The 27766-nt window shown below is 57.2% G+C and overlaps 1 protein-coding gene across 8 annotated transcripts in view; it reads right to left on the bottom strand.

Moving 5' to 3' along the window:
* The window catches only part of DYSF (dysferlin), a 233158-nt gene that overhangs the window by 98770 nt on the left and 106622 nt on the right, over nucleotides 1-27766 (bottom strand). For all 8 annotated transcript variants that reach the window (XM_068564056.1, XM_068564058.1, XM_068564060.1 and 5 more), the window contains 9 exons: nucleotides 26719-26825; nucleotides 21397-21589; nucleotides 19182-19337; nucleotides 15480-15611; nucleotides 15229-15395; nucleotides 14309-14423; nucleotides 13915-14020; nucleotides 13517-13659; nucleotides 11612-11785 (listed from right to left, as the gene is read on the bottom strand). In XM_068564056.1, the coding sequence (XP_068420157.1) occupies nucleotides 11612-11785; nucleotides 13517-13659; nucleotides 13915-14020; nucleotides 14309-14423; nucleotides 15229-15395; nucleotides 15480-15611; nucleotides 19182-19337; nucleotides 21397-21589; nucleotides 26719-26825 (1293 nt within the window). The remainder of the gene's footprint in view (nucleotides 1-11611; nucleotides 11786-13516; nucleotides 13660-13914; nucleotides 14021-14308; nucleotides 14424-15228; nucleotides 15396-15479; nucleotides 15612-19181; nucleotides 19338-21396; nucleotides 21590-26718; nucleotides 26826-27766) is intronic.

Below are 27766 nucleotides of genomic sequence, written 5' to 3'. Positions count from 1 at the left end.
TTTCCCTGGCTTTTTCCTCAGACATCCAGTCTCACCTTCAGGGTCACCCTGCAAGGATGAGTTAGGTACACCTCCCGTGTGCTCCCACAGAGCCCCAGATCTCCCCCCTTACTGCATATATCACCCTCCATTGTAAATACCTGTTCACTGTCTGCCCCTCCCACAGAGAGCTCTGTGAGGTTCCCCCCATGCACCCAGCATCCAGCAGAACCCCTCACACACAGCCGGTGCCCAATTAATAATTAGAGAATGAGTGAATGAATGAATGAGCACACACCTTTCTGGGGAGAGCTGATGACAAAGGCCAGCCCATCGCCAGGTCAGGGGATCAGCCAGTGCGTTAACACAGATAATCCAATGCCATGCTTTTTCCACTTTGAAGCATATTTTTGGCTTTCACATGTGGACATACATGGCTCACGTTTGGGGAATTTCTCTCAAAGCAAACAATGAAGTCTCATGAAAAGCTGATTCGGGAGCTTCTGGGAAGCATCTCCCTCCCGTCAGCCCGTCCCTCTGGCATGCCACTTGTGTTTATTGAACACCTACTTTGTGTCAGGCCTTTCCCACATTCGAGTTGTAAAATAGGTATTGCTGCCTGTGGAGACGTAAAATGTCACCTCCCCAGAGAGGCCTTCCCTCAAAGGTCAAAACTCATGTTCACATCCACACCGTCACATACCCCACCCCACACACCCCAACCCCACATAATAGCCCTGTCTACTCTCTTATTCAGCTTTACTGTTCCTCATAGCACGTATCACCCCACACATTTGCTATATTAACGTTTTTGTTCATTGTCTCTCTGGCTCCGTGAGGGCACTGGCTGTGTCCCCAGAACCCGCCACGATGCCTGGCACACAGAAGCCCTCAGCAAATATTTACTGATCAAGGAATAAAATCCAAGTTGAACCCCAGTCTCTGTAGGTGCCTCTCCTGTCACATAATCACCCATTTTCCGGAGGGAACTGTTTGGGGCTAAAGGAACTTTCTGGGCCGAACCTGACTTGAGGGAAGCACCCCCTGAGAAAGCGATGATGTGGGCAGAGGGGAGAAGAGAGGGTCAGTGGAGGCGCAGCAGAGATGCTGCCCTTAGCATCTATCGTCACAGCAGAATCCTGCCGACACCTTACCACCTTACAACAGGGACTGTCACTGCCTTTGTTCTCCAGACGGGCAAACTATGGCACACAAAGGCCAAGCCACTTAACGATTGCGTGGAGGAAGAGCGGCCTGCAACTCCCTGACATTGCACAGCATGTGCATAGAGTAGACGATCAGGGCGACTCATTCATTTTACAGACCCTGAAGCTCCGACATAGAGAACATCAGGTTGCCAGTCCCCGGGCATCGGGCTCCATGTCAGGCACCAGGAAGGGGGGTGGGGGGCAGGTGCCTGGAGCTCACAGTGTGGGTCGGAGGAGGGTAGCTGGGGGTGCCTCAGGGAAGCCTGAAACTCAGATTCCTCACTGTAAAGTGGCCATCGTGGTAACACTCACCTCGATGGGCTACTGAGGAAAAGGCAGGGGTTTTCAGCCTTGGCACTACTGACATTTGGGGCTACGTAACTCGTTGCTGTGGGGACTGTCCTGTGCATTGTTGGATGTTCAGCAGAATCCCTGGCCTCTACCCACTAGATGTCCATAGCTGCCCCCCTCCCTCTGTTGTGACCACCAAAACTATCTCCAGACATTGTCAAATGTCCCTTGGGGGACGGGGTGGGGGATAGAAATTGTCCCCAGCTGAGAACCACAGGTGGAAATTAAATGAAACGTACCCACAGCCCTTGACAGGTCCCTGGCACATAATCAGCATTCATCTCACCAGTTTCATGCTGAACAATACCTTCCCCCGCCTTAATCCCTGCCCTCTGGCTTTAAGTTTGGAATTCATCACCATCCCTCTGCCACAGGACCTTTGCACTGGCTGTTCTCACCACCTGGAATGCCCTCCAGACAAGCTAACTTGAGCTCTTCCCTCAACTCAGTCATCACTGAGGCTTGGACACTTCCTCGACTGCCCTGCCTTTATCAGCAGCCCCTACCCAGCCTCTCCTAGCATCTCTCCTGCATCCATCTTTCCATGTGTATAGGTAAGGCATGCACGTTCCTTTATCCCCTGCACCTTACCCCAGTGTCTGGCACTTAGTAGGCATTCAGTGAAGATTTATCGCATGAAATGAATCACCAGCATCCCCGCCCTAAGGCATGTGCACAGCACTCAGGCCTTAGGTCCCAGGGAAAGGGACAGGAAAGTGTGCATCAGACAGCAACCTCCCACCCTCATGGGGCTCAGGGTCAGATGCCGCCAGAGAAAGAGAGAGTGACGTGGGCTCAGTTACACCCCAGGATGGGGCCATTTGTGGGGTGGAATGGAACAGGGTGGGCCCTTGGAAGGTCCCATTCAGGAAGGTTTCCCGGAGGAGGGGAAAGAAGAGGGGTGCTGGAACAGGGGGAGCAGTGACACGCTGGAGGTCTGCCCCCCTCCAGAGCTTAGGGAAGGCTCGGCTAGAGGGGCAAGGCTGGGGCAGGGCGAGGCCGGGAGCGGGAGGGCTGGCTTCCCTCTGCTCTCACTTGGAGCCCTGAGCAGAACCAGGCTGCAGGGGTAGCTAAGGGTCTGGTTTCCACCCACCCACCCTTCACCCCCACTCCGCACTCACACTCTTCCCCAGCCCCAGGCCAGGCTCGGGGCATTGAGTTTCCCACAGTCACATTCCTCCCTCCATAGCTCATGCCGATGTGACTCCCAGGCCGGGGCTGGCAGCCACGCGGTCTGTGGCCACGCACTTGGTCTTGTGGCTAGCTGTGGGAGCCATCCTGCTGCTTGCCCAAGGGGACTGGGGGGCCTCCAACCCGCTGTTGCCCCGCTGGCAGCCACGGCTCCCTGGAGGTGCCCGAGCTCAGGAGGGTGAGGAACTCTCCTTCCCAGATGCCAGGGCTCCCCAGGGGTCCCCTGAGCCAGTGGCCAAGCCCACCTTCTCTGCTGAGGGCTGACCTCCCGGGACCCTGGCCGCCACACAGGGAGGAGGTGGGCAGGTTCTGGGAAAACAAGGAGTCTGTGAAGGGGACTCCTCGACCCACCTAAAGTGGATCCAAGACCGAGCAGCAGACCCCTGGCGTTTCTGAGATTCTTTCTGCACACAGGCTGTCACACACATGCCTCCTCCCTCTGGCGCTCCCACACGGGGTCTAGAGGTCTGGTTCAGGATCTATAAAGCGGAGGCACCGAGGAGACAGAAGGGCCCAGAGCAGAGGAGGATGCAGCAAAAGGACACAGGCTGAGCAGCGGGGCTCCCCAGGGCTGAGTAAGAGGGGGACAGAAACACAGAAGCCACACTCACGGCGGTCAGGAAGAAATGGAGCCTCGGAGGTAGCTCCAGGGGCCACCAGGGCACGCCCTGCCCCAGCAGAGTCAAGCATATGGGTTTCAGGGGCCAGCCACCCTCCTCACCTTACAGGAAGGACTCAATTCCTATGTCTAACGGATCCAAAGAGCACAGGTGACAGAGCTGACAGGAGGGGTGTGCCACTATGCGGAGCCCCAATCTCTTTCTTTATGTGAACAAGATCAGAAGACCCCCGAGAGCAGCTGGTGCTGGAGCTGGCTCTCAGGGCTCATGAGAGATCATTAAATTTCCAGCCATTTGCAAGCCATTTGTTAAACACAGTCACTTGTAAAAATCAAATCATATAAATTTGTAACTTCAGAAATTATTTCTAAAACCAAGGTGATAAATATTCAAACGCATCACTTCCAAATTCTTCCACTACCTTTTACTGTTATCTTGCTCCCAAGGTGATTTACATCTAGAGTATCTGTGAGGTGGAAGTACTATATAAACACTATATAATGGTGTGCTACTGCCCATCTCCTCCTATCCCCACATTCTGTGATCTCACATTGAGACCTTGCAATTGACCATGGCAGGGATATTTATACCATATCAGCAAATGCTACAAGTAGAGCTGGATTTGTTCTCTCGATTTTTTTCCGGAGAGCCAGTTGTTAAACGTCGACCAGCACAGGCAGGCCTCGGGTGACCTGCCAGGATCTCTTCTTCACCAACGGCTCTGCTGGGACACCCAAATAACAAATGACAATGTAGAGAAGAGTGCTATAAACCTGTGCAACCCAGCCATTACCCATAAGATTTTTCACAATATTCAACCAAGGAAACACCACTAAAATAATTATTACTTGTTTTCTCTGTGCCTCAGTTTGTTTCTCTGTAAAATGGGAGCACTAATAAAATCTACCTCAGGATTATTGGGAGGCCTAAATGAGATAATACATGAACAGGGCAGAGGGCACTGCCTGACACACAGCATATGCTCTAGAACGGTTGACAAACTTTATCCATAAAGGGCCCGAGAGTAAATACTTTCACCTTTGCCAGCCACGTAGGCTCTGTTGCAACTACTCAGCTGCCGTAGCAGCAGACAGCAGCCGTAGACAATGCGCACATGGATGAGCATGGCTGTGCTGATACAGCCCTGTTTACACAAAAAGGCCGAGGGCCAGACTTGGCCAGTGGGCCATCGTTTGCCAACCCCTGCTCTGTAAGGGGAGGTGGTTATTTTTGCTGTGTTGTTATCACCTCCATCTGATAAGTGAGAAAACTGGGACCCAGAGATTCATGTTTTCCTTCAGGATGCATGGGAAATTTGCTGGTAGAGCCCGGGATCTCCCAGGACCCCCGCAGGGCTCTTCCCAGCTCCTGCTTCCCCATCAGAACTCAGCACCTGAGCAGGGATCTGAGGCAGGACAGGACTGAGTGCCAAGTCAGGGCCCTGGAGAGCCCACACCCATGTCACTGCCCTGACTGCCCTGGCCTCAGCTTCCAGGGAAACCCCACACAGGCCCACAGGCCAGGCCAGAGGAGAACCCTGTAAAAGAGAAAACTTGGGAACACACAGCCCTCTCTTCCTAATCAGGGCTGATTGCAACCTTAAGTGGAATAGCAGGCGAGTGTGCAACCCCATTTAATTTACAGCTGGAGCCAGGGCTTGAGAGCAGCTGCGAAACTCCTTGCAAAGCTACCGGCCAGCCCCTGGGGAGCCTGGGAGTGGCATTAGGAAACCTGGAGAATCCACAATGCCACGTGTGGGCTGGCACGAGTATCTGTGTTTGCATGTGCCCGTGTGTCCCTCTAGGCTTCCCAGGTCTCTGAAGTCTGCAGAGGACGCTCAAGCAGGTTTTAGGCCATGCCAGAGTGCCTCCGTCATCAGGACAACCGTATGTCCTTGTTTGCCTAGCTTATGCCTATTTTCCAACATGACTCTTAATAGTGTCCAGACCAGACAATAAATTATAAGGTCACCCTAGCCACTGTGTACACAGACCCTCATGCGTGTATAATGACACACAGGGGGCACAGTAACACACACAGTCCATGCTTGCCTGTGTGCTGGCATTTTCTCTCAGGTACACAGACACACAAGTTTCAGTGGCCGCACGCAGGCTTCAGCATCCAAATCTTGGGTGAGATAGACCCAGAGTCCACATATTTAGAGCATTTACTCAAATGGTCCTTCTGTGTAATCCTCCGGTGCCCCTCAACCCGCCCTGTAGCACAATGCCAGGTGTGGAACAGGTGCTTGATTAGGACATTCAAGAGACACAGAGCCGCCTTCCAATGGCCCACAGACCCAGCCAGGGGTCTTGATTACTTAATAAGGCAAACCCCTTTCACCTCTCAGGTGCTGCCTTTGCCCACTCTAGGAAGCATGCCTAGGTGCCCCGCACACAGCAGGATTTCATCCAGGTCCAGAGGTGGCCCCTCCCCCACCCACCCACATCTGACCTCCTTTTCAGCCAGTTCAAATCCCAAATTCCTCCTCTCTGGCACCAGCTTCTCCCTGACCCCCTTCTTAGCACTTCCGACTCCCAGCTGCCCTTCCCTGCCCCCTGACTGGGGCTGGGGATGCCTGTCTCTGTGGGTCCTTGGCACTTCAGGTCAGGACTCAGGCCCCTGCCAACCAATTGGAGGCTTCCTGGCTGGGGGCAGTGGTGCCAACTCCCCTCTAGCTGCCCAACTGCTTCAGGGAGGCCAAGCTGCCTGGCTACAAGACGAGGAGGGGGATGCATCCAGCCGAGGGCTCCAGCCAGCCGCCCATGATGCTCCCTGGGACCCCACTCAAGGGTCCTCTATGGGGGAAGGACTTTATGCCCTCATAGCAAGTGGGGGGATGAATCTGGGGAGAGAGAGCAGAAGAGCCTGCTCTTCTGGCCTTGGTTCTAGAACCGGCTCATGCCGTGCCGCTGGGCAAACTCCTTCTCAGGCCTCAGTTTCTTCTGGGGCTACATTAGGGGCTCAGAGTTGTTCTAGAGCAGCACCGTCCAACAGAACTTTCTGTAGTGATGGGACTGTTCTGCACTGTCCAATATGGTAGCCACTACCCAGGCGTGGCTGTTGAGCTCTTCGAATGTGGCCGGTGTGACTGGGGAACTGAATTTTCTTATTTTAATCACTTTAAATGTAACTTTAAATAGCCACACCTGGCTAGTGGCTTTCATATTAGACAGTGCAGTTCTGGAACCTCAGTCTCCCCAACTGTAAAATGGGTATAATCATAGAATCCAGCCTTCTGGGGTCCCTGTGAGGATGAAATGAGACAATGCACGTACAGCTCTCAGCCTGGTCTTCGGCACGAGGTAAAATAGATTTTTTGTAATTCTTACCCTCTTTGGGATCCTAGATTTTCTTGAGAATTGGAGAAAACCATGGACTTTACATCAGAATTTACCCACCACAGACACACACATGCACACTGCACACACACGCATATCACACATGTGCACACTCCATATACATCCATACACACAATCACACACGTGCTTACACATCAGACACACGTGCACACACAGATCACACATGCACACCCACAACTCTGCATCCAATTTCAAGCAGCACCAAAGCCAGATGGCGAGTGCTTTCGAACATGAAAGTTCCTTCCAGCTCTAAAAATCTCCATGACTAGGAGCACATGTGGCCGAGTCTCCATCTCCTCTTCTCCCTGCCCAGGCTCAGGCATCTCAGAAAACCCTTCCAGACACTCCGGGCCAAGCGCAAAGACAGGGCTCTGGAAAAATCCTCGCGCATGGAGGGCAGGCCCAGGGCAAGGGCCACAGGATGGATTCTGTGAGCTCATCCCCGGCAGCCGTCACCAGGGTTCTCAGAGAGGCCGGTGGCGTCAGGAGGGGGTGACTGGGTGGACGCCGGCGGTGGCGGTGGCGGCGGCAGCGAGGGGTGTGGGGCAAGGAGAGGGAGGCTGGATGGAACACGCTATAATAGCAGCTTTGTGCTCCGCTTCCCAGCTCCCTGGGAACGCCAGGAAGATTATGAAACCCGGTGTCTTTGGGAATGCCAGGATATTAGCTGGAAAAAGAATAATACGAAAATAAAATAATGCTCGGGATGGAGACAGCAGACGATTAGCAGACAGAGCCAGGGCCTCCCGCTCCGCAGAGGGAGCCAGGCTTGGCCCCGGCAGAAGGTTTCAGGGAAAGGCTGCCCGTGCTAATGAGCAGACTGGGCCTGCCTTCCAGTGAGACGTCTTCAGGAGGGGAGCTGGCAAGTGAGGCCCAGCTTGCTGGTGGACGCGTGGGCCAGGGGACGGGCGGTAGGAGGCAAGGGGGCGCCACAGGCCTGGCCCTTGCGCCCAGACGTCCAGAACCGTCAGATTACCAGGAAGCCCACCTGGCCACCACCCACAGTCCTGGCCTCCTCCAAGCTCTGCCTCCCCAGGTCCTCCTCCAAGAAGCCACCCTCATTAGGCGCTGTCACTCTGGAATGACCCTTAGTCTGCCCCCTAGCACTTCAGAGATGCAGATTCTGTTGGGTTTATTTGCATTCACATGTGAATATCCCTCTTCCTAATCAGACAGGGGTTTCCCATGAGCCAGGCCTCCACTATCAGGTGGAGGATCATTGGAAGAAAAGATCACTTTCTCCCCACAAGGAGCAGGGAGAACATGTCACCTGTCCCTGCCTCGCTCTCTAGGGCCCTGGTGACACACCTCCAGTCAGGAATAGACACCCCGCCTCCCTCAGAGAGGCACCCGGTAGTGGCCGATGTGACTGCCTCCCTCATCTTTGGGATGCACTGTGCACCCGACATCCTTGTTACTCAAAGATGCTCCTTGGACCGGCAACATGGGCATCACTGGAGGCTGTCAGAAATGGAGACTCTCGGGCCCCACCCAGACGGCAGATCAAGAGCATGCGTCTTAACAAGATCCCCAGATGGGTCTTATGTTTGTTAAAACTGAGAAGCACCTCTGTACACGGGTTATGTCCTTAATCCTTATGATGGACCCATACATGTAGTGACGTTCATAAGTAACAGAGTCACTAAAGGGACAAGTGACCTTTCCACAGCTGAAGCAGAGGAAGCAGAATTCAAACCAGACCAGTGCCATTCAGAAGCCTCACCCACCCCACCACACTCCCACCAAGTGAATCGGCAGGCATCAGTGACCAGTGGGCAAAGGCCAGTACCCAGAACAATAGATTGGTCCTGGCACCCAGAAAACCCAACCATCTGCCCCAGTGATGCAGGGTGGACTCCAGCCCCAGTGCCTTGCTGGAGCATCAGTACATCCCAGGATGAAGGACAGCAGACTTACGGATGGGAACCCAGGCCATCCTTGGTCCTGGCAGGAAGCATGTAAAGGTGACCATGGAAGGGGAGAGTGTGTGTGTGTGCACGCGTGTGTGTGCGTGCGTGTGTGTGTGAGCACGCGTGGTGATGGGGGCTCATTTGCTCAAGTAGAGTGGTCCAGACAGTTTCTGTCCAATGGGCCTGTGGTCCTGTCCAAGTGCTGGTCACACCTAAAGACCGTGTCCAACTCCAGGTTTGTGGAGCCAGCCGTTCTAACCACTGTCTGCCTCTGGCTCCCTATGTCAGCAAAGTTCCCCCAGGACTCTGGGCTTCACTACTTTGGTTTCTTCCACATTTCACAGGCGAGTCCCATCTGCATCACAATCGTTCACCTGCCCACTTGACGTTTGATTTCAATGCTCCCTCATGACATTTTTCTCCCACGTAAGGAATAAACGGACTGGTTTCTCTGTTCTGGGAAATGGCCCTCTTCATTCTCCCGGTCACCGAGCCATGAAAGCTTGGCAGTGGGTCCGCCAGCCTTGCTCGTCTTCTTCCCCTAGATCCTCGCCAGCCCCAGAGCCATCCACGCTTCCATCCACGGGTCTCTGGGCACCTCCGGCCTTGCGCCCTCTCTCCTCCCAGCCCCCTCGCCTCACAGCTGATGCTCAGCGCCCACGCCCCCAGCCTCCCCGCCCCGGGGCCGCCTGGCAGGCAGCTGCCAGATCCATCTTCCTCATACAGCACTTCACCGTGTGTGTCACACTTGCCAGGGCCAACCGTGAACTCATCGCAGCCCCAGGCCCACCCCGCCCCGTGGCCTGGCGATGGGAGCGGCCCTACCGTCCACCCAGCGGAGCCTCTGATGCCCATTTGACCCTTCCCTCCCCAAGCCCTGCTACTCCACCTCCCTCCACTTCGGTCCCTTGGCTCCCACCCCAGATGGTCACATCTTCCCAGATCCTGATGGTCTCCTGATGGGAGGCTCTCCGTCCCCAGCCATCCTCCACGGCTACTTGATTAATGGCCCTAAAACCCAGCTCTGACCAGAGCACTCCTCCTCCGCTCAACAACCCACACTTGTTCCCTGCTGCTCATTCAAGAGAAGAGTCCTGTGGTCGTCATCTATAGCTCTGTGTCCACCACCGTTTGGGGTTTTTTTTTCTTTTCAGATGCTCTTCTCCCCAGCCTGTGGGGCTGTCAACCACAAAAAAGGGGCGTGACTCAGGACGGTCATTCAGAACATTCCGTTCCTCGCCCTCAGGCTCAGGGGCTGGTGTAGGCACGGGGCCAAGCAGAGCCAGTCAATCGCACACGAGACAGTACTGGCACTACTGAGAAAGTGCACTCTCCGCTCTGGGGTCTCCAGCTGTGAGGAAACAGAGGACGCCCGCTGGGCTGTGCTAGCTGTAAAGGTGGCGTCAGCCTCTGTCACAGGCACCATCTTTGCCAACGACATGGAAAGAGCCAGTGTGAGAACGGGGCCAAGACAGAGGAGCGAGTCGGGGACACTGTGTGAGCCCCTAGTTCCTGCCAGGCCTAATGCCTGATTCACCTCGGTGAATCAGATTCCCAGCAATCTGAGCCCTTAAGCTCTTTTTCTCTCTTCAGCCCACTTTGGTTGTATGTCCGTCGGATGAAAATGAGTCCTGGCTCCTTAGAGGGCAAGCACCCTCAGACCTGGCCCTGCCTCTGAGGCCTGCTGAGGTCTTTATTCCCCACTCCTCAGCTGGAACCACACAACCTCCCCCAGGCACTGCCCTGTGCCCAAGCTAGGCCCCTTCTGACAGGACAAGGAGACTCCCGGCTGCAGCTGCTCCAGCCTGGGTGGCAGTTCCAACCCCAACCTGAGCACCAGCTCAGGGCCCCAGAGAGCCCAGAGCTCTGCCGTCTCCTTCCAGCCTCCTCACCACTTGGCCCCCAAGACCCAGGAGGGGCTCCCTCCAGAGCCTCTGACATCATCTGGGCCCCGGAGGGTTTCCTCTCCCATACTGGCACCCCTGGGAGTGATGGAACCTCCAGGCCCTGCCCACTACCCCTCGGGGCCACTGCCAGCCTCAACTCCCTTCTCTGTAGCCATCCCATCGGGTCAGGGGCCTGCCCCACTGTACTCCTTGGCTGAGGGCTAAGACCCACTGCTCCTCATCCGGACGAAATGCTCGTATGGACGCGCGCACGCGCGCACACACACACACACACACACACACACACACAGCTGGCTCACACGGACACACGCAGATTCCATCAGCCAGCGAAGCTGGTGGGACCTGCTCCCTCAGGGGACAGACAGTCCTACCTGGATGTCAGAGGAGGTGTCTCCTCCCGGACATCTCACTCCCAATGCTCGGAGCCCCCACACCAACAGAGTGGGGGACAGGCTACCTCCTGGCCCCGAATGTCCCCACTCAGACTGTCCAGGAAGGGTCTGCTCATCTCTTTTGCGGAACACATCATCCTGACCCTGGATAACCTTGACCTGACCCCCATTCCACTGGCGCCGGGAAGTACTCTCTGAGGCAGGACAGCCAGCCTGGGGTTTGATCTCTGAGGCACATCTCTCCCCAAATTTCCCGAGGATGCCCACAAGATAGCCTCCTCTCAGGAGGACTCATGTCCAACCAAGGACATTCAGGGTCACTAGACCTCTCAGGCTACTCCCTTGGACCGGGCCAAAGCCTCCCAGACCCACTCCCCAGGCCAGCCAGCCTCTTCAAGAAGAGCCAGGTCCCTTGGCCCCCGTCACAGGTCAGACCATCAAAAGGCCGGGGCCCTCTCCCCCGGTCCCTTCTCGATTACCAAAAAAGCAGTGGGTCTTCTGGTGCCAAGAAATGAGCTATTTTATTTTAGGAGGACACCCAGACTGGTTTCCACTTTCCCCACACGCAACCCCGGAGGACTGAAGCCAAAGTCCTGTCCCGGGTTCCTCTGCAACTCTCCTGCATCAGCCCTGAACAGCCCTGGGAGACCACGCTGCACCCCACCAACCCAAGATGACCACTGCCACGTACCAGGGCCCCCTCGAGGGCAAACACAGCTGCAGGCCCCGTCTTCTCCAGTGGTTCCATGCGGCGGCGCCAGCGGCGGCGGCGAAAGGCGTCTGTCTTGCGGTACTCCAGGTGGAACTTCCAGCCAAAGAGCGAGGCGTACTCCCAGCCCTCACCCTCCGCCTCTGCCTGCCTGTGCTGCATGGGAGAACAGGGCAGACTCAGAGGCCACTTGGCAGGTTGGCAGGGAGTCCTGGGTTGGGCTCCAGCTGTGCCCTCCCTGCCCTCCACGATTCCCCCACACACACCCCACACCATCACCCTCCAGGTGGGAAAACCTGGGAGGGCCACCCGGAGGAGGGGGCTCTGAGCAGCTTCCGCAGTGACAAGAGCCCCGGGTCAGGAAATCAGGAGGAGAAGAGGCTCCCTAGGCTGTGGGGAGGTCCAAGGAGCCAAGAAAGTAAGGTAGGTGATGAAAACACCAGCCCAGTGATGAAAACACTGGGCTTTCGGTTTGTTTGTTTATTTGGATTCTGGGTGGATTTCACGAATCCAAGGTTTTCTTGTCATTTCCTTTTTCTTCTTCATATCCCAACTTATAAAAGTGGAAATGGGTCTGCAATTCAGAGGCAAAATGAAGAGCCCACTTCCCAGCCCCAGGCTGTTTCTCCATGAGGCTAGGCCTACGTCAGTGTGGACAGACCCCCACACTTCTTCTCAAGGGGTCCTTTCCCAGCCTGGGGGAGCCCCGGAGGCCCCTTCCCATCCACCTCGTGACCTGAGATGATCCTCAGGTCAGGCCCAGGCCATGAGCTCGGTGACAGTGCCAGTTCCGGAGGCCAGCTGCGTCCCTCTCCAGGAACGATGCTGGTGGTGAGGGAGCAGACAAGGCACACAGCCTGGCAAGGCTTTGCCTCTGTCCCCTGGGTGCCCTCACAGGGAGAGTGGAGTCTGGTTCATGCCACCAGGAACAGCCTGCTGCCCAAAAGCCTTGCCTCTCCTGGGACCCAGTGACCTTCCTCTCTAGATTCACTGTGACCAAGGAGAGAGGAAGGGACTCGGGTCATGCCAAAGGCTACTCCAGGACTGGGGGAGGCCTAGTTCTCGAGCCAAAATTCCAATGCGTGCTTGGGGAGGAAGGACGCAGGCCAAGAGGGTTCCAGGGAGGCAGGCCCTGAGGCTGTGCACGACACGGGCATCTGTGTGACCCCAGGAGCAGGTACAGGCACTTGTGTGCTCATACAAGCTCACTCTGCACCTGTCTGTGTCCCAAGAGTATCTGGGCACGGCCGTGGGCATGTGTGCTCACACTGTGTACATGCCCTCTGGTAAATGCTGACCAAGCCCACCCAAGCCCCTTGACCAGCATCCCCCTTCTCCAGGGAACTGGCCGTGCTGGAGGGAACAGGCTCCCTCCAGCACGCCCCCAGCAACCCCCAGCCAATGACTGACGGCTAAGACCGTACACACCCCAGCCCCCTTGCCTGGTGAGGAGCATTCTGTGGTGCTCCAGGCTGAGCCCCTTCCCGAACCACAGCTCAAGCCAAAGCTGACTTTGCCTGAGACCACATCCTTGCCCCTGGCACCCCTGAGAGTACTGCCTCCATAAACTACAGGCAGCCGAGTCCCTGTCTCAGACTCTGCCCCTCGGACACCTAGCCATAGACACACTCTAGGTATGCCTTTGCACCTTCCAGGTCTGTGCGTGAATTCCAAGTGCATCCCCTGGCTTGGTCATGGGCATTTGGGTGTTTTCTGTCCGTGAGCATCTGTGTGAGTGCTGGGTGCGATCTGCGAGCATCTCGAGTGAGCCCGTGTGTCTTGTACACGTCCCCTGCACAGAGGTGTGCACCTGTGCCCAGCTGGCCTCCCCTCCCCAGGGCCTCACCCCTACCCAACCCCCACCCTCCCCCCACCGACTGGGCTCACCCTCTTCAGCGCCTCCATCTGGCTGAGGTCCCTCCTGCGCAGGCGGACCCAGCGCCGCCGACGGTGCGTGTAGTACATCTTCTCAGCAGGGACCCAGTGCCTCGGCTTCCGGTCCGGGGGGATGGTGATGCTGTACTCCCAGCCTGGGGGAGAGGTGCCCATCACTCACTGCCTGGCCATTCCCCGTCTCTCCATTTGGGGTACGTTCACAGACTTTCAAGTGGCCACTGACTCCCAATTTGTACTTTATAGCGAGGACTCACCCAGGAAGCCCCCCAGATGAAGGAGCCCAGTGAAGGCCAGAACCCCAGGCCCAAGGGGCCTGCACTCAACAGTGCCCCCCTCCGGCACGCCTCGCGGGTCTGCCGGGTGCTCACTGGGCTCCACGTGCCGCCCACCTTGTTCGTCAACGGCCCGATTGAGGTCCGTGGACCACTCTTCATCTTCCCACTTCCAGCCCAGCGGGCACTCGATGTCATCCTTGGGAAGCACCTTCTCCCCGTTCTAGGGTAACACAGGCCAGGCAAGCATGAGAAGAGACAGACGTGATCAGGGAAGATGAGAAGATGCAACCTGACAACATACATTCTAAAGCCCCATGTGTGACTCGGGCTCGGTGTCCTACCCTTGCCAGACCTCACACACTGTCCCTCTGGAAACCAGGGCATGGACGCTGGGGATGTGGGAGCAGGGGAGAACATTCCTCTTCTTTCAGTCACAGGCCCCTCTTGGGCCCAAATGTCCAGGCCTCCAGGAAAGCAGAGCCCACCTGCCCCCAGAGCACCCCCTTACCACGTCCGTGTAGTTGTCGCTCATGTAGATCCACTGGCCTCCAGGGAGCCGGGTCTGGTTCTCAAACACCTCTTCCACGAAGCTCAGGTGGCCCGCATCGGTGTCATGAAGCAGGCTGTGGGCGGGGGCGGGTCAGAGCCTCTGCCGAAGAGATCCCCGGCCATCCACAACCCCCAGCAGAGCACCCCAGAGCCTGAGCCAACCTTCCTGTGTCAGCCTCACCCCGACCAACAACAAGAGACATGAGGGGAGAGAGAGGAGGGGCGGCGAGTCAAGGGGAGACCCAGAGAGACACTTGCAGACAGAAGAGAAAGTCACCACCAAGATAAAGAAAGAGAAAGGGAAGCCAACTGAAGACATCGAAAACCCAGTGGGTAGTTGAAGCTCAATAGATAGTTGTAGAAAGGTAAAATGTTACCGAGCTATATACTTAAGATTTGAGTACATGACTACAATATATGTTACTCTTCAATTTAAAAAAAAAAAAAAAAAACCAAACAAACAGTTGTTGAATATCAACCAAACTGGAAAAGAGAGAGAGGAGAAGGAGGGGGAGATGGCGATGCAGATGGAGAAGGACGAGGCTTTTCTGAGGGGCACTCAAGGAGGGATTAACACGCAGAGAAGGGAGCGGGCTTCCTGTGGCATCTTGGAGGAAAAGGCCGTAACCAGTGGACACAAAGTCCACTGGAGGCCAGCTTCGGTTTAATCATAAAGGACTTTCCAATCATTAGAACCCTTCCAGAAAAGAACGCTGCCTCGTGATCCCCCAGTCCCGGGAGAGTTCAAATGGAAGTCGCTGTGACCAGCGTGGGGGCAGTGGCAGTGGCAGTAGACAGAGGGATGAATAGAGCCGAGGCCCTTTCAGAGAAATGGCTGGGGCAGACGGGGTCCCCAAGCCCTCCCTGTCCACGACTCACGTCTTCTCTGGACACACAAACCAGTCTCCAGCCCAGGCCCAGCCAGCTGAGGGGCAGAAGCTGTCCTTGGGTAGCTTGATCTTGCCCGTGACGTCAGAAAATTTGGGGTAGGTGAGGCCCGTTGTGCCCCAGTTCCCGACCAGAGCCAGCTTGGTCTGGTTCTCATACTGGAGAGTGAGCAACAGAGAAGTGAGTGGGGCTGCGGTAGCCTTGGGGCCGGGGGTAGGGTGGGCAGGCGGTCAGGCACTCACGGTTTCAGCAAAGACGGAGAGCTTGCCCTCAGCAAACTGGTTGAACTCCTTTTCATCCACAGAGAGCCCGAACCACAGCCTGACCCGAATCTGCACTGGCATCCGGGCTCCGGGCACCCCCTCCATTGGATACTGGGTAGCAGAGAAGGAGAGAAACCCACAGTCCCCTTCAGGGTCAGTATGTCTCGACTTGGGGGAGACTCCAGGCCTGAGCATACCAGCCTGACACCCTATCAGGTACGTGCTCTGTTGGAGGACTTATCAGAATTTCATGGAAGAGGGGTGTATGACTAAGAAACCCCCCCACCGGCCAAGATTCCTTCCCATCACAGGAGAAGACTGCATCCTCCCCATCTAGATGCTCTCTGCAGAGACGAGCCATGTCTAGACCAGGAGCCCCCATTCTCCCCTCTCCCACCACATCCTCATTTCTGTTCTCTTCCAGAATAGCATTCATTGTCCAATGGAACTTTCTGCTACAGTGGAAATGGTTTATATCTGCACAGTCCAATGCACTGACCCCATGTGGCAGTTGAGCCCTTAAAATGTAGCTGGTGTGACTGAGAAACTAAATTTTTAGTTTTATTTAAGTTTAATTAATTTAAATTTAAATAACCACATACGGCTACCGTATTGGATGGTGCAGTTCTAGAACATGTCTTTATAAGAGATAGAAAGGTCTGGGCTTCCCTGGTGGTGCAGTGGTTAAGAATCCACCTGCCAATGCAGGGGACACGGGTTCGAGCCCTGGTCCAGGAAGATCCCACATGCCGCGGAGCAACTAAGCCCATGCGCCACAACTACTGAGCTTGCGCTCTAGAGCCCACAAGCCGCAATTACTGAAGCCTGTGCACCTAGAGCCTGTGCTCCGCAACAAGAGAAGCCACTGCAATGAGAAGTCCGCGCACCGCAATGAAGAGTAGCCCCCGCTCACCGCAACTAAAGAAAGCCCGCGCGCAGCAACGAAGACCCAAGGCAGCCAAACGTAAATTAATTAATTATTTTTTTTAAAAAAAGAGAGATCGAAAGGTCTGAAAGGGGAGGAGGTTAAAGCCTCTCCCTTCGTTTTCAGTTTTGTTTTTTTTTCCTTTGGTGGGGTGGGGGTTGGCTGGATGTTAGTGTATCATATGATATCCCTGCCCTTTTAAGTGCTTATCAGCCTGTTAACCACTATTCACTGGTCTTCAACTGCTTTTTATCCTGAAACTTTCAGAAGCTCTGCCAAAATGGAATAACCACAACAACCCAACATACAAAATTTATTCTCCACAACTGCTTCACCATTTGACTGAAATCAAGGGTCAGATATGGCCTGAAGAGCAGAAGTGCCTCACTTTTAGAATAACACACAGTCCCTTAGAGGAAGTAACACATTAACTACCCAGGCTTCACGTGTGTGAGCTCAGAGGAGTGTCTCCTCTGGGACATGGAGCTGAATGAGACGAGAAAGTCTTGGTGGGTTCAGAGGAGGAAAGGGAGGCTGAGCTAAGGGCTCTCTAACTGGTAGAGGAGGCCTGGATCCCCGGAGGGAGAGCCCAGGCCGGGTAAGAGGATCAGCAAGGGGTGTCATGGCAAGGCATCAACAGTCTCACCCTTCATCCAGCCTCTCTGCCTTTGCTTCATCCTCGGTGAAGCCTGGAGGAGCCCCTGACCCCAAGTGTCACCCCCCAGAAACCTCCCCATGACTGTTCACTTCAGTGTCCTCTCTCCTGGGGTGGTTAGCAGCCTTTTCCCCTCCAAACCACCAGCCCCAGGGAGATGGCAGGAATGCCTGACCCCCCCTTCTCCCTCCGCCCCCAGTCTCTCCCCTGCCCTCCCCCAGACAGGGCCAGCCTGCTGGACCCAAAATAGCAACAGCAAATAAAGAAATGTCTAGTTTGGGGCTCCTCTCCCTCTCTGCTGGTGCTCATTTTTTCCAACTTTGGTTTAAGTTAAGAAACACCAATGTTTTCTTGGTCTCTGCTTGCTGCCAACATTTTTGTAGAGCTTGCTCAGGAGCTACTGGCGGGGCTCATAAACTCAGTGGGGAAGACTTCGAGAAACAATCCTATATCTTTTTTTTTTTTCCTTGCTTGGGATCAGGGAAATTTTTCAGTTTGCATTTCCCCGAGGCTGCAGGGCCCAGAGGTCAGAGACTGATCCCGTTCACGGGCATCCACCGGGCCCACTCCTGCAGCCCCACCTCCACTGTAGCCTGACAGCCCTCCCTAGTTAACCCCATTCAGATGTGGCCGCTCCTTGACTTCCTTTCCCATCTGCCCTACCAGGCAAGGAGCTGGCTTGGGAGGGAGGAAAGCACCATGCTAGGAGGTTAGGATCTCACAAGGAACATGCCCGAGGTGGGAGGGGCAGCCCGCTGCCTGACACCCCCGCCCTCTTTCTAGGCAAAGCCGGCTCTCCTCTGAAGTACCAATGACCCAAACGCAGACATCTGATCATCCCTGGCCCTGCGCTGGCCTCCAGTCATGGTGCTGGTAGAGCCTCCTCTCCCCAGGGGGCAAAGGAGCTCCCCAGAAGGAAAAAGGGAGAAGAGGAGAAAAAAACTGATATTCATTGATCACCTAGTTCCAGCCAGACCCTTGACCTGTGTTACCTAATTCCATCCTCAAAATTGTGATCAGGGCAGCCTGATCTTTGTTTTATAGGTGGGAAAAGAGCATTCAGAGAGGCTAGACAATCTGCCCAAGACCACACAGGATTCCAGCCAGCCCTGCAACCTGTCCACACGCTCCGGGCCTTTGAAACCTGTCCCCTCTGCCCACCTCAGGGGGCAGCAAGAATGACTTGTCAGGGTACAAATGGGTCGATCAATAGCCACTCAGAGGTTCGAGGCTAAGGTTAGTCCACAGTGACTTCATGGAAGAGGTGAGATGGAAGGAGGTCCTGGTGTGGATGGGAAGAGAGATGTGGGAAGGGAGGGTTGAAGGCCAGGCAGTTTACGATGCCAGCGGAGCCATCTGGAGTCAGCCATGCGTGGTGAGGGACGGCCCTCCCCACGGGACGCTCCCCTGGGCCGCGACAGCCACAGCTCAGATTTCCCCGAACTGTGTCCCGACCAAGCAGCCTGGGCTCTGTGTCCCCACATGAACCCAGAGAGGAGGACGGGGGCCTCCAGGCACCTGCTCCCTTCCCTATTACCCACCCCCCAAGGCTGAGAGAAGATGGCAGGAAGACAAAGGGCAGGAGAGGTGGGGCGGGGTGACTGGAGGGACAGATTACCTGCTCCCAGATCTCTGATGGAGCAGAGCCATAGGCACAGCCGGTGCCCAGACCCCAGCCTTCCCCCGGGGAGGAACCTGAACCCACGTGTGGCTCCACCTGAAGCCAAACCCTCGGGAGGGGGGAGGAGGGAGGCAAGTCTGTGCCCGGGCTCCTACAGGCTGGCGGTGGGAGCTGAGGGCTGAGCCCCCCACCAGGGAGCTGGCTGGAGGGGAGCACAGCCTCGGAAGTCAGCCCCTCCTTGGTTCCCAGCACCCCTGGTTCCAATTCTCACCTGCTCCCTTTCCAGACCAGGTGCATGGGGTCTAGGGACTTTGTGGGGAGAGGGGAGAAGGGAAGTCTTTTTACGCAAGCCCTCGGTCCCTTCCAAGAGCAGAGTCTAAAAACTCGGAGTCTGACAGAGAACAGGAGGGGAAACAGAAGGGGCGCAGACCACCCTGGGGGTGAGAAAGTATGACCATGACTTAAGGAGAAACAACCCACTTTCAGAAACATCGTCTGCAGCTTTCCACAATTCTTGCCACAGTAGCTGGTGCCCCGTCGGGAGAAAAGGACCTCATGGGCGGGCACCCGCTGGTACGCCACCCGCTTGTCACCCTGCAGCATCCAGATGACGATGTCAGGCAGGCTGTTCTGGGGCTGGAGAGAGGGTGGCAGTCAGGGTGGAGATGGTACCGCCCAGCCCGCACCCTCAGCCCCCTCTCCCCAGGCCTCTCCTCCCAGCTCCCACCCGCAGCCGCCCCCTTGACCTCCCAGGGCTGGCGGGGCACCCCTGTCTTCAGCAGCTCCGAGCCCCCAGGGGTAGGGCGCCAGGCTGCCCCTGGCTCACACGAGGAGCCCGCCAGGAATTCACTAAGCTGCGTTCACGTTTTCTAGGAAGAGACACTCCTGCCTGGAGCCCCAAGTTCTTAGATCCCCTCCACTGGGGGGGTAGATAGAGACTCCCGGTGGGGAGACATCGGAGGATCTGATTTGACCCTAGAGATGACATTACACTTAAGGTGTCACCCCCTTCCTCACCCCTGAGAGCAGAAGCGAATCCACAGAAGGGGTGCGCCTTCCCAGAGGACACACGATCCCTCCTCCCTCTAACAGCGGGGACCCTGGGGATCTGGCCCTTTTCTGGGCCTGCTGACACCGGGCTCTGAAAATGGTGACTAGCCCAGACTGCAGGACCCTTGAGCCCCTCCGAGCCTCTAGGCGTGAGAGCTGCTCCCAGCTGCCACGCTCAGGAGAGGCGGTCAGTTGGCTAAGCCCATCTGCTCCCAAGGCTGCTGAGCGGTGTGGTCAGCGGGGCGGGGCTGGGTCTCGAAGCCAGGCTCCTGCTGAGAGCTGATGGCTGGCACCCTCTCTCAACGCCTCCTAGGCTGTGTCGCTTCATCCCTACAGCAAGCCCAGAGGCAGGCGCAGGTGAGGAAATTCAGGCTCAAAGAAGTTAGGAACCAGGGTTTTCTGATTCCAAGTGCATGTTTCTAACCACGATACCAAGGGTTCTCAAAGTGTGGTCCCCAGAGCAGCCGCAGCACCACCTGGAAACTCGGGGGAAATGCAGGTTCTCAGGCCCCGTCCCAGACATGCGGGATCAGGTGGGGCTTGTACCCTGTTTTAACAAGCCCTTCGGGGGATTCTGACGAACACTCCAATTTGAGGAAGGCTCTCTCTGGTTTCCCTCACAGTCCATAGCACCCGTTTCACCTTAACCACTCCCAGCCATAACACAATCTGCGTGAGAGCTCCGGGGTCTGGGCCAAGACGTGGAAGGCAGCCTGTGACCCGCCCAAGGGGATGGTCCACAGCCACTGCCAGGGGTCGTCCTGGGGCTGAGCGACACAGTGGCCCCCAGGTAACCGGCCACACGTCCAAGGCCCCGCTTGGGGACGAGCCAAAGCTGACTCTCAGGGAGCAACATTTCAGGCTGCTTCCCCCCCTGAGCACCCCTTCCACCTCCTGGACCCCCTTCTCCCCTTCAGCAAGTCGCTCCTCCAGAAGCCACTCGCAGGCCCTGCCCTTCTCTGCACACTCCTTCTGGGGAGATCCTTCCTCACCATCCCTCTCCCTGGGGGTCCCAGGTGGCTCTGGCCAGGGTGGGCAGCAGCTGTGTCCACCTGTGACATATGAGCAGACCTTTCTCCTCATTCTGGACAAATCTGCGGCCCGCCTGCTTCCCTGCAGAGCTGGATGGGGGCACAGGGGTCAGGGTGTAGATGCAGAGTCACTGCAGGTGCAGCCGCCTCAGGCCTGGGGCTCAGGGGCATCCAGGAGGGCAGGAAACACAGGGTCCCATGAGAGGCAGGTTTGAGGCCAGGGGTAGACAGGTTGGTGGGGAGAAGGAGTTGGGTCCCTGGGGGAGCAGCCCCTGGCACTGAACCTAGAGCCGGGAGCCCTGGATTCTGGTCCCAGTTCTGTCTCTGACATACTTTGGCAGCATTTATTAAGCACATTTATCGAGCACATTTGGGGGCATATATCGAGCACCTACTAAATGCCAGGCTCTGCTGGGCCCTACAACACCCAGTATCCCGTCACATCCTCTGGTCTCCTTCTGTGAATGGGGACACGGAGGCTCAGAGAGGTTAAGTCACCTGCCCAAGGTTACTCAGCAATGGAGCCAGTGTGGATCATGGTCCAGACATTCCCCACGTCCCTCCCAGTTCTGACACTCCAGGCAGGAAGGAAGGCACCTCTCAGCATCAGCTACCTCATCTGCCAGGGCACGGAGACGCAGGAGCCAGTCCTCAGCCTGCTCCAGGGCGGTGGGGAGTTCACTGTGGCCGAGCTTCAGGGCCTGGGCCGCCTCAGTGATCTGGCTCAGGTGACAGGTGCGCAGGCGGTACAGGTAGTGGTCCAGGTGGGTGGCGGAGGGCGTCTCTTGGACATTACCCAGGGGTTGGCTGTGACGGACAGACAGACAGCATGTGCCCGACGAGCAGGAGCCCGGCGCTCGCCCAGGCCCAGGTGCAGGCAAGCAGGTACGCACGTGTGCACAAGCCCCCCCCAACGGGCCTCACACCCTCAGCCTGCCTGCTGGCTACGGCGTGTGCCCTGGGTGCCTCCTCCAGCCATCTCCTCCAGGAAACCTGCTGCAGCCACACTGGCCAGTATGCCTCCTGCTCTGAAGCGCCCCAGCCCTTTATTCTGGGGCTGCCTGTCTGGAACCTATCCTCAAGCCTCCAGTCGTGTGAGTCCCCTCTGCCCACCTGACTGCACGTCCCCAGAGGCCCAGTGGGTCCCTCCCTGCCCCCAGCGCCCTCCTAGAGCAGAGGCGCAAGCACTAAGTTGCCTTTGGCTGAAGCGAATCCATTCTGTTGTACACACACGTTCTTCAAGAAGGAAATTTATGGACCCCTGACAAGCCACTGCAGACGCTGTGGGGAGGCCGGCAGCCAGCAGTACAGATGTGTCGACCCAGGGCGGCCGCACAACACCCCTCCCAGAACCCTCTGCTTTGGGAAGCCTCTGGAGAGGAGCTGGGGGTACACGCAGTCCCAGAAACACAGCCTTAGGCCTCCATTCGGGGGGTTGGGCTTAAACTCAACCTCATTTAGAGGCGAAGAACTCTGACCACCCCCATCCAAAGGATGGGCTCCCTCTCCGGGCTCCCTAAAAGCCCTTTATGTGGCTCCCCCTGGCCATACGAAGCCCCGGGGTCAGTGAGTGCACACGCAAGGGTCACACAGGATGGAGTGGGGCGGGTGGGGGCGTCTGTGCTCTTCCTCACCAGGCAGGACCCTCTAGATCATGCCTGCTGGAGGGTAGGGGGGCTGCCCCCCCCGCCCCCCGCTAAGCCCCTGACTCCCAAACAGGACATCAGTCAGGCCCGCTCGCTCGCCACATCTGCTGCCCCACCTCACGCTCCCCGCCCCACAGTGTCTCGGCTCCCGGCTCCCGGCTGATTTATTTTTCTGCCAATTTCCCCGAGCTATGCAGAACCAATTACCGCCGAGTGCAGTGGCACCGCCGCCGCCAGATACACCACTCTGGCAGGCCCTCGGCGCACTACATTTTTCCTGTTATTTTTTTTAATTGAATTTTTAGGGTGGGGGGAGCAGTACGCAAACTCCATCTCGGGAAACTTAAGCCCCGGGGCCTGTCTCAGGTCACGTACTGCACACCCCGTAGTAATATAATATTTACTGCCCCGAGGGTGCCTCGGATGGGGCTGCCCCAGGCCAGGAGAGGGGCGGCCTCCATCCCCAGCCCACTCGAACGCGGCGGAGGGGCATGTTCGGTGGGTGAAGGGGGGCCTGGGCCAGAGTCCTGGGCTGGGCCTGCTGGGAAGGGGGCGTGAGTGGGCCCTGAGGGTGGGGGCAGGCGGGTCTGGAGTGGGATATGGGGAGGCAAGCCAACCAGGGTGATTTATGCTCCCGGCCTGGGTCGGGAGCTGAGAGGGACTGCCGTGCAGACCACCAGAGGGAGACGTTCACGGAGGCTACCAGCCCAGCCAAGACTCCCCAAGAAACAGCCGGGACCCGTAACTGCCACAAACAAGATGTCTCAGCCCTTTCTCGCCCCCAAAAAGCCCAAAACAGGGTACAGAAAGAAAGGGAGACCTGGGAGAGGAGGCTGGATGACACTGCCCCAACCCCAAGCAGGGGCAGTCGCCCTGCCAACCCTGGCTGACTTGGAAATGGCAGGCGGGCCCCGGGCAGGGCTCAGCATAGGCTGGGAGCAGAGCTGGGCTGCTCGCAAGGTTGCTGCCTGCCCCTGCGGTGAGTGGGTGCCTTTATCAGGGACAGCCGCCTGGGAGCGGACAGTGTCCAGCCTGAAAGATAAACTGGCCGCTGGCTCATTCATTTCACTCCCCACGAGCAACAGCTCTGCTGGTCCTGGCTGGAGGCTGGGTCCAGGGATGAGACCCAGCCCTGCCCTCAGGGAGCCCCTGGAACAGACAAGCAAGCAAGCTAGATCCCCCCGAGCAGCCTCAGAGTCTGGAGTCCTTCCTGGAGGAAGTGGCCTCAAGCTGCACTGGCAGGGCCAGCGGGAGCTAGCGAGGCCAAGAAGAGCAGGAAGGGCGTTCTGGCCAAAGGAGCAGTATGTGCACAAGACAAAGGCTCAGAGGCACGTGGGAGTTGGTAGGAGGGAGGTGGGGTGGGGGGGTTGAGCCAGCACAGAGGCTCCGGAGGGCTAGAGGGTAAGACTGCTGAGATCCAGAAGGCAGGCAGTGGGGACAGAGAGGCCCATCCATCAGAGGAGAGCTGCAGCTTTTCCTAAAGGCAACAGGAGCCACCGCAGGGCTGAAGTCGAAGTGGCACGGCAGAGTTTTAGGAAGATCACAGAGAATGAATTGGATGTGCTGGTGGACACCCAGGTGGAGATGTGCAGCTGGCCGTTGGGTCCGTGGGTTGAGACATGAGAGGAGAAGGCTGACCCGGAAGAAAAGAGTGGGCGCCCCTGGCCAGGGGGAGAGGGGCTCCCAGGGAGATGAGGCAGGAAGGGGTCTGACCAAATGAAGGACACTGATGGTGGATGTTGGGCAGGGGCTGGCTGGAGGAATGGGTGACAGCCAGGTCATCTATGGCAAGCTGGCTCACGTCCCCGATGCCCAGCTGCCCTGCTACCAGCTGTGACGCTCAGCACAGAGCCGGCCAGGGGCGGGGGTGGAAGCTCTCTTGCTGCGGCCCCAGGGCTATTAGTGGCCTCAGGTGGTGCCAAAGGAACTGGTCCTGAGGCCCAGTGTTCTCCCCAGAGAGCCATGCATGCACTCCTGAGGGGATGGGACCCTCCTCACAAGCCCTTGACCTGGGACCCGGGCTCCCCAGGAGGGCCCTGGCCACCGTCTACCCCCAGGAGAATGATTCAAGGGGACCAGGCTTTGGCATAAGCATTTTTAGCCAAGTCCGCCACGAACATAGCCCTGAGAGAGCGGAGTGACAGCCCAAGACTTGGGACCCACCCATCTCAGATGTTTCAGGCACCGCAGACCTGCCAAGGCCCACACCACACATGAGTCACAAGGAGAGCGCAGTGAACCGAGAGCTGGGGCCCACCCTCTGCACCCGAGGCTGTCAGGCCGGGCAGTGGGGCACAGCCAGTCATTCTGCAGCCCTCCCTGCTGCCCGCACCCCCGTGTGCCCCTCTAGCCTCGCTCTGACCTCTGACCTCCAGACCACAGATGCCCACAGGCACCTGCCACTCAACATGGCCAGCCCTGAACTCCTCATCCTCCCCCAAACCTGCTTTTCTCCCGCTGACTCCCTCCAGAAGCGGCTCTGCTCTCCACCCACCTGCTCTGGCCAGAGCCAGGGAATCATTCTGGACCTTCCTTGGGCCCTCACACTCCATCCACCATCAAAGCCTGTCTAGTACAGAGCAGCACAGCGAGGGGGCTCAGCCACTTCCTAGAGGCCTGAATCTGGGCAATTCACCTCTCCATGCCTCAGTTTCCTCATCTGTAAAATGTGGATCATTCTACTTCCTACCTCATGAGATTTTTATGATTAGCTAATACATGTGAAATTCTCAGAACAGCACCTGGCGCAGAAAGTGCTCCTTATGAGGCTGTTACCACCATGATGCCTCCTGAAGAGTCCACGCTGCCCTCTGCTTCTCTCACCCCATGTCCCCGTGTCGCTGCCCTCTGCTTCTCTCACCCCACGTCCCCGCGTCCCTGCCTGGGGTGAAGCCTTCGTCCGGTCGCCCCTCATCACCACCCCCAGCCCACCTCTTACGCTGCAGCAGGAGTGGGCGTCTGAATCCTGGGAATTCCTGTGCCCCAACAGCCCCCAGGGCTGAGCTTGCCTTAGCAAACCCTGGAGGTCTGTCGCCTCTGGACTGCAGCTTCCCTTGCAGCCCCAGGAGGCAGCAGGCATTTTGGGCTCCTGCACCTGTGCCCGGCAGTCCGCTCCCCAAAGGCTGACTCCTTCCCCTCCGGAGTTCACGTAGGGCGTCCCCTCCTCCAGGAAGCGTCTCTGATTTTGATTTGAGTAAGATGCACCTGCTCTGAGCTACTAGAGCACATGCCTCAAGCCCCCAACACACTTTCCTTCATTTGCCCACTTCTGCCTCGTCACCCCCAGGAGGGCTTGAGGCAGGGTCATTTCTGATAAAGGTGCACTTCCCAACTGGGGTACAAAGGGCCAGAGGGGTACTGTGGCAGGCAGCCAAGGTCACGGATTCCTGATTCGCAGCATGAAGGCATTTCTCATGCATTCCTGACAGGGGCTGGGACGATAAGATTTAGAGGGGGCATAGAATACATTTGCGTATATTTACACTTAATCCCATAGAAAGTAGAAAGACAGCTGTTTATTATTAAGTCCATTTAATAGCTGGGAAAACTGAGGTCCAGAGAAGTGAAGTTGCCCAAAGCCACAAAGGTGGTTAATGGGATGAGAATCTAAATCTCCTCACGTTTCTTCTTCTCAATAATAATTACAGCTAGCGTTTATTAAATACTTCCTAAGGGCCAGGCATTTTGCTTGTGTGATATTATAAAGCAGTTATTCTTAATGTCAGGTTGAAGATGAGGAAAGCAAGGTCCAGAGCAGGTGAGTGGTGAGCTCCAAATCACCCAGCTGTGGAGGAGACGCTCAGATGTTCCCCCTTCTGCCGGGGCCCCGGGACCCAGAGCCCCCCCATTCTCCTTCACCCCCCAGCGCCCCCTTTTCCTGAAGGTGACAATCAGCCGTGTTAATAGAAGGCTGAACAGAAACTGTGGTCCCCGACATGGCCTTGGGGGAAGGAGGGGTGCCGTCACTCCCACCAGCCAGCTCCTCCTGGAGATTCCATCAGGGAAATAAGAGGTCGGGGATCAGAGACACAATGCTCCCCATTCAGGTGAGCCTGGCCGCCCCGGGCCCACAGCTGCCGCCGCTGCAGGGAGATTTATGACCTGCTCTAAATGTCACCTTTTCAACTCCCCGCGCTGGCTCCACCACCTTTGGACTCAGCATGGGCTGGACTGCCGGCCAAGCATGGCTGGGGAGACGTGCAGTCGCTCACCACCACACACGAACACTCCCGGGGAAAGGGCCCGGCCGGGCCAGGAGGGGAGGGCGCGTGGGTGCCAGGCACCCCCTACCTGCAGCCTGCGATGAGCTCATCCATCAACCGAGCCACCAGGGAGTCCACATCCTCGGCAGAGCGCTGCGCCTTCAGGGCCAAGTGGACCTGCTCCAGGCCGGCTTCCTGTGGAACGGGCAGGCAGGGGTTGGGAGGGTCACCGTGGGACAGACCCTTAACCCCAGGCACTGTCACCACAGCCCGGTCCCACCAAAACGAGAGAACGGTTAGAGCCAAGAAGGCAGAGCCCAGACCCCACAGACCAGCAACTGTCTTGGCTCAAGAAGCTTCCAGGATTCCCCACACCAAACAGATCCAAATTCCCAAGCCTGGGACTCCCACCCCACGGGCTCTCCACGGGTCCCCGTCAAGCCAGGTCTAAGGTCTCACAGGCAAGTGACCTTGGAGCTGGCTCCACTTCCCCACCTGGCACCCTCTCTCCTTTCCAAATCCTGCCACCCAAGCAGGCTTGGATCCCTCCTCCTTCCTTCAGGAGCACTCAGACAACCTGCAATAACGGGGCTGCCCTCTCCAAACTCCTGTGGCCAAGTTGTGCCCCAGTTGCATCTGGTCTCCTCCATGGAGCTCTCCTCCCTGGGCCTCAGGCCTGAGCTGGGAGGCAGAGATCTCTCACGGGACACCCCTCAAGCCAAAGACTTGCCCCTCAGTCCCCCACCCCCTTCCCCACCTCAACCTTCCTGAGCGTGTGCCGTGTGCTGCACCCTGGGACTACCATGCTGGGGACAGACAGGCCCTGGAAGGATTAGCCAACCCCTGCCCGCAGGGAACGGCTTGGAGAGAACAGCTGGCCCAGAAGATGCTGGACTTGCACAGCATCGACTCCGACTTCTCCCAAACCGGGTATGGGCTGGTCCCCTCCCTTCCACAGAGCTGTGGGTCTCAGGGAAAGTGTGGTTCACCACGGCCCCTGACCGGGGCCTGCATCCCCTCCCAGACACTCTAAAATGCCCACACACCCCCCTTCCCTTTCCACTTTCCCTCCTCACTGTGCTCCCCTCCTCCACCTGCCCAAGCCTCTCCAACCCCCTTTCCTCCACCATGCTGCC

This window comes from Eschrichtius robustus, chromosome 15, assembly GCF_028021215.1.
Source record: "Eschrichtius robustus isolate mEscRob2 chromosome 15, mEscRob2.pri, whole genome shotgun sequence".
NCBI classification, from domain to species: domain Eukaryota; kingdom Metazoa; phylum Chordata; class Mammalia; order Artiodactyla; family Eschrichtiidae; genus Eschrichtius; species Eschrichtius robustus.
The sequence above is the reverse complement of the archived record's forward strand: the minus strand, read 5'-3'. Positions and strand labels throughout refer to the sequence as shown.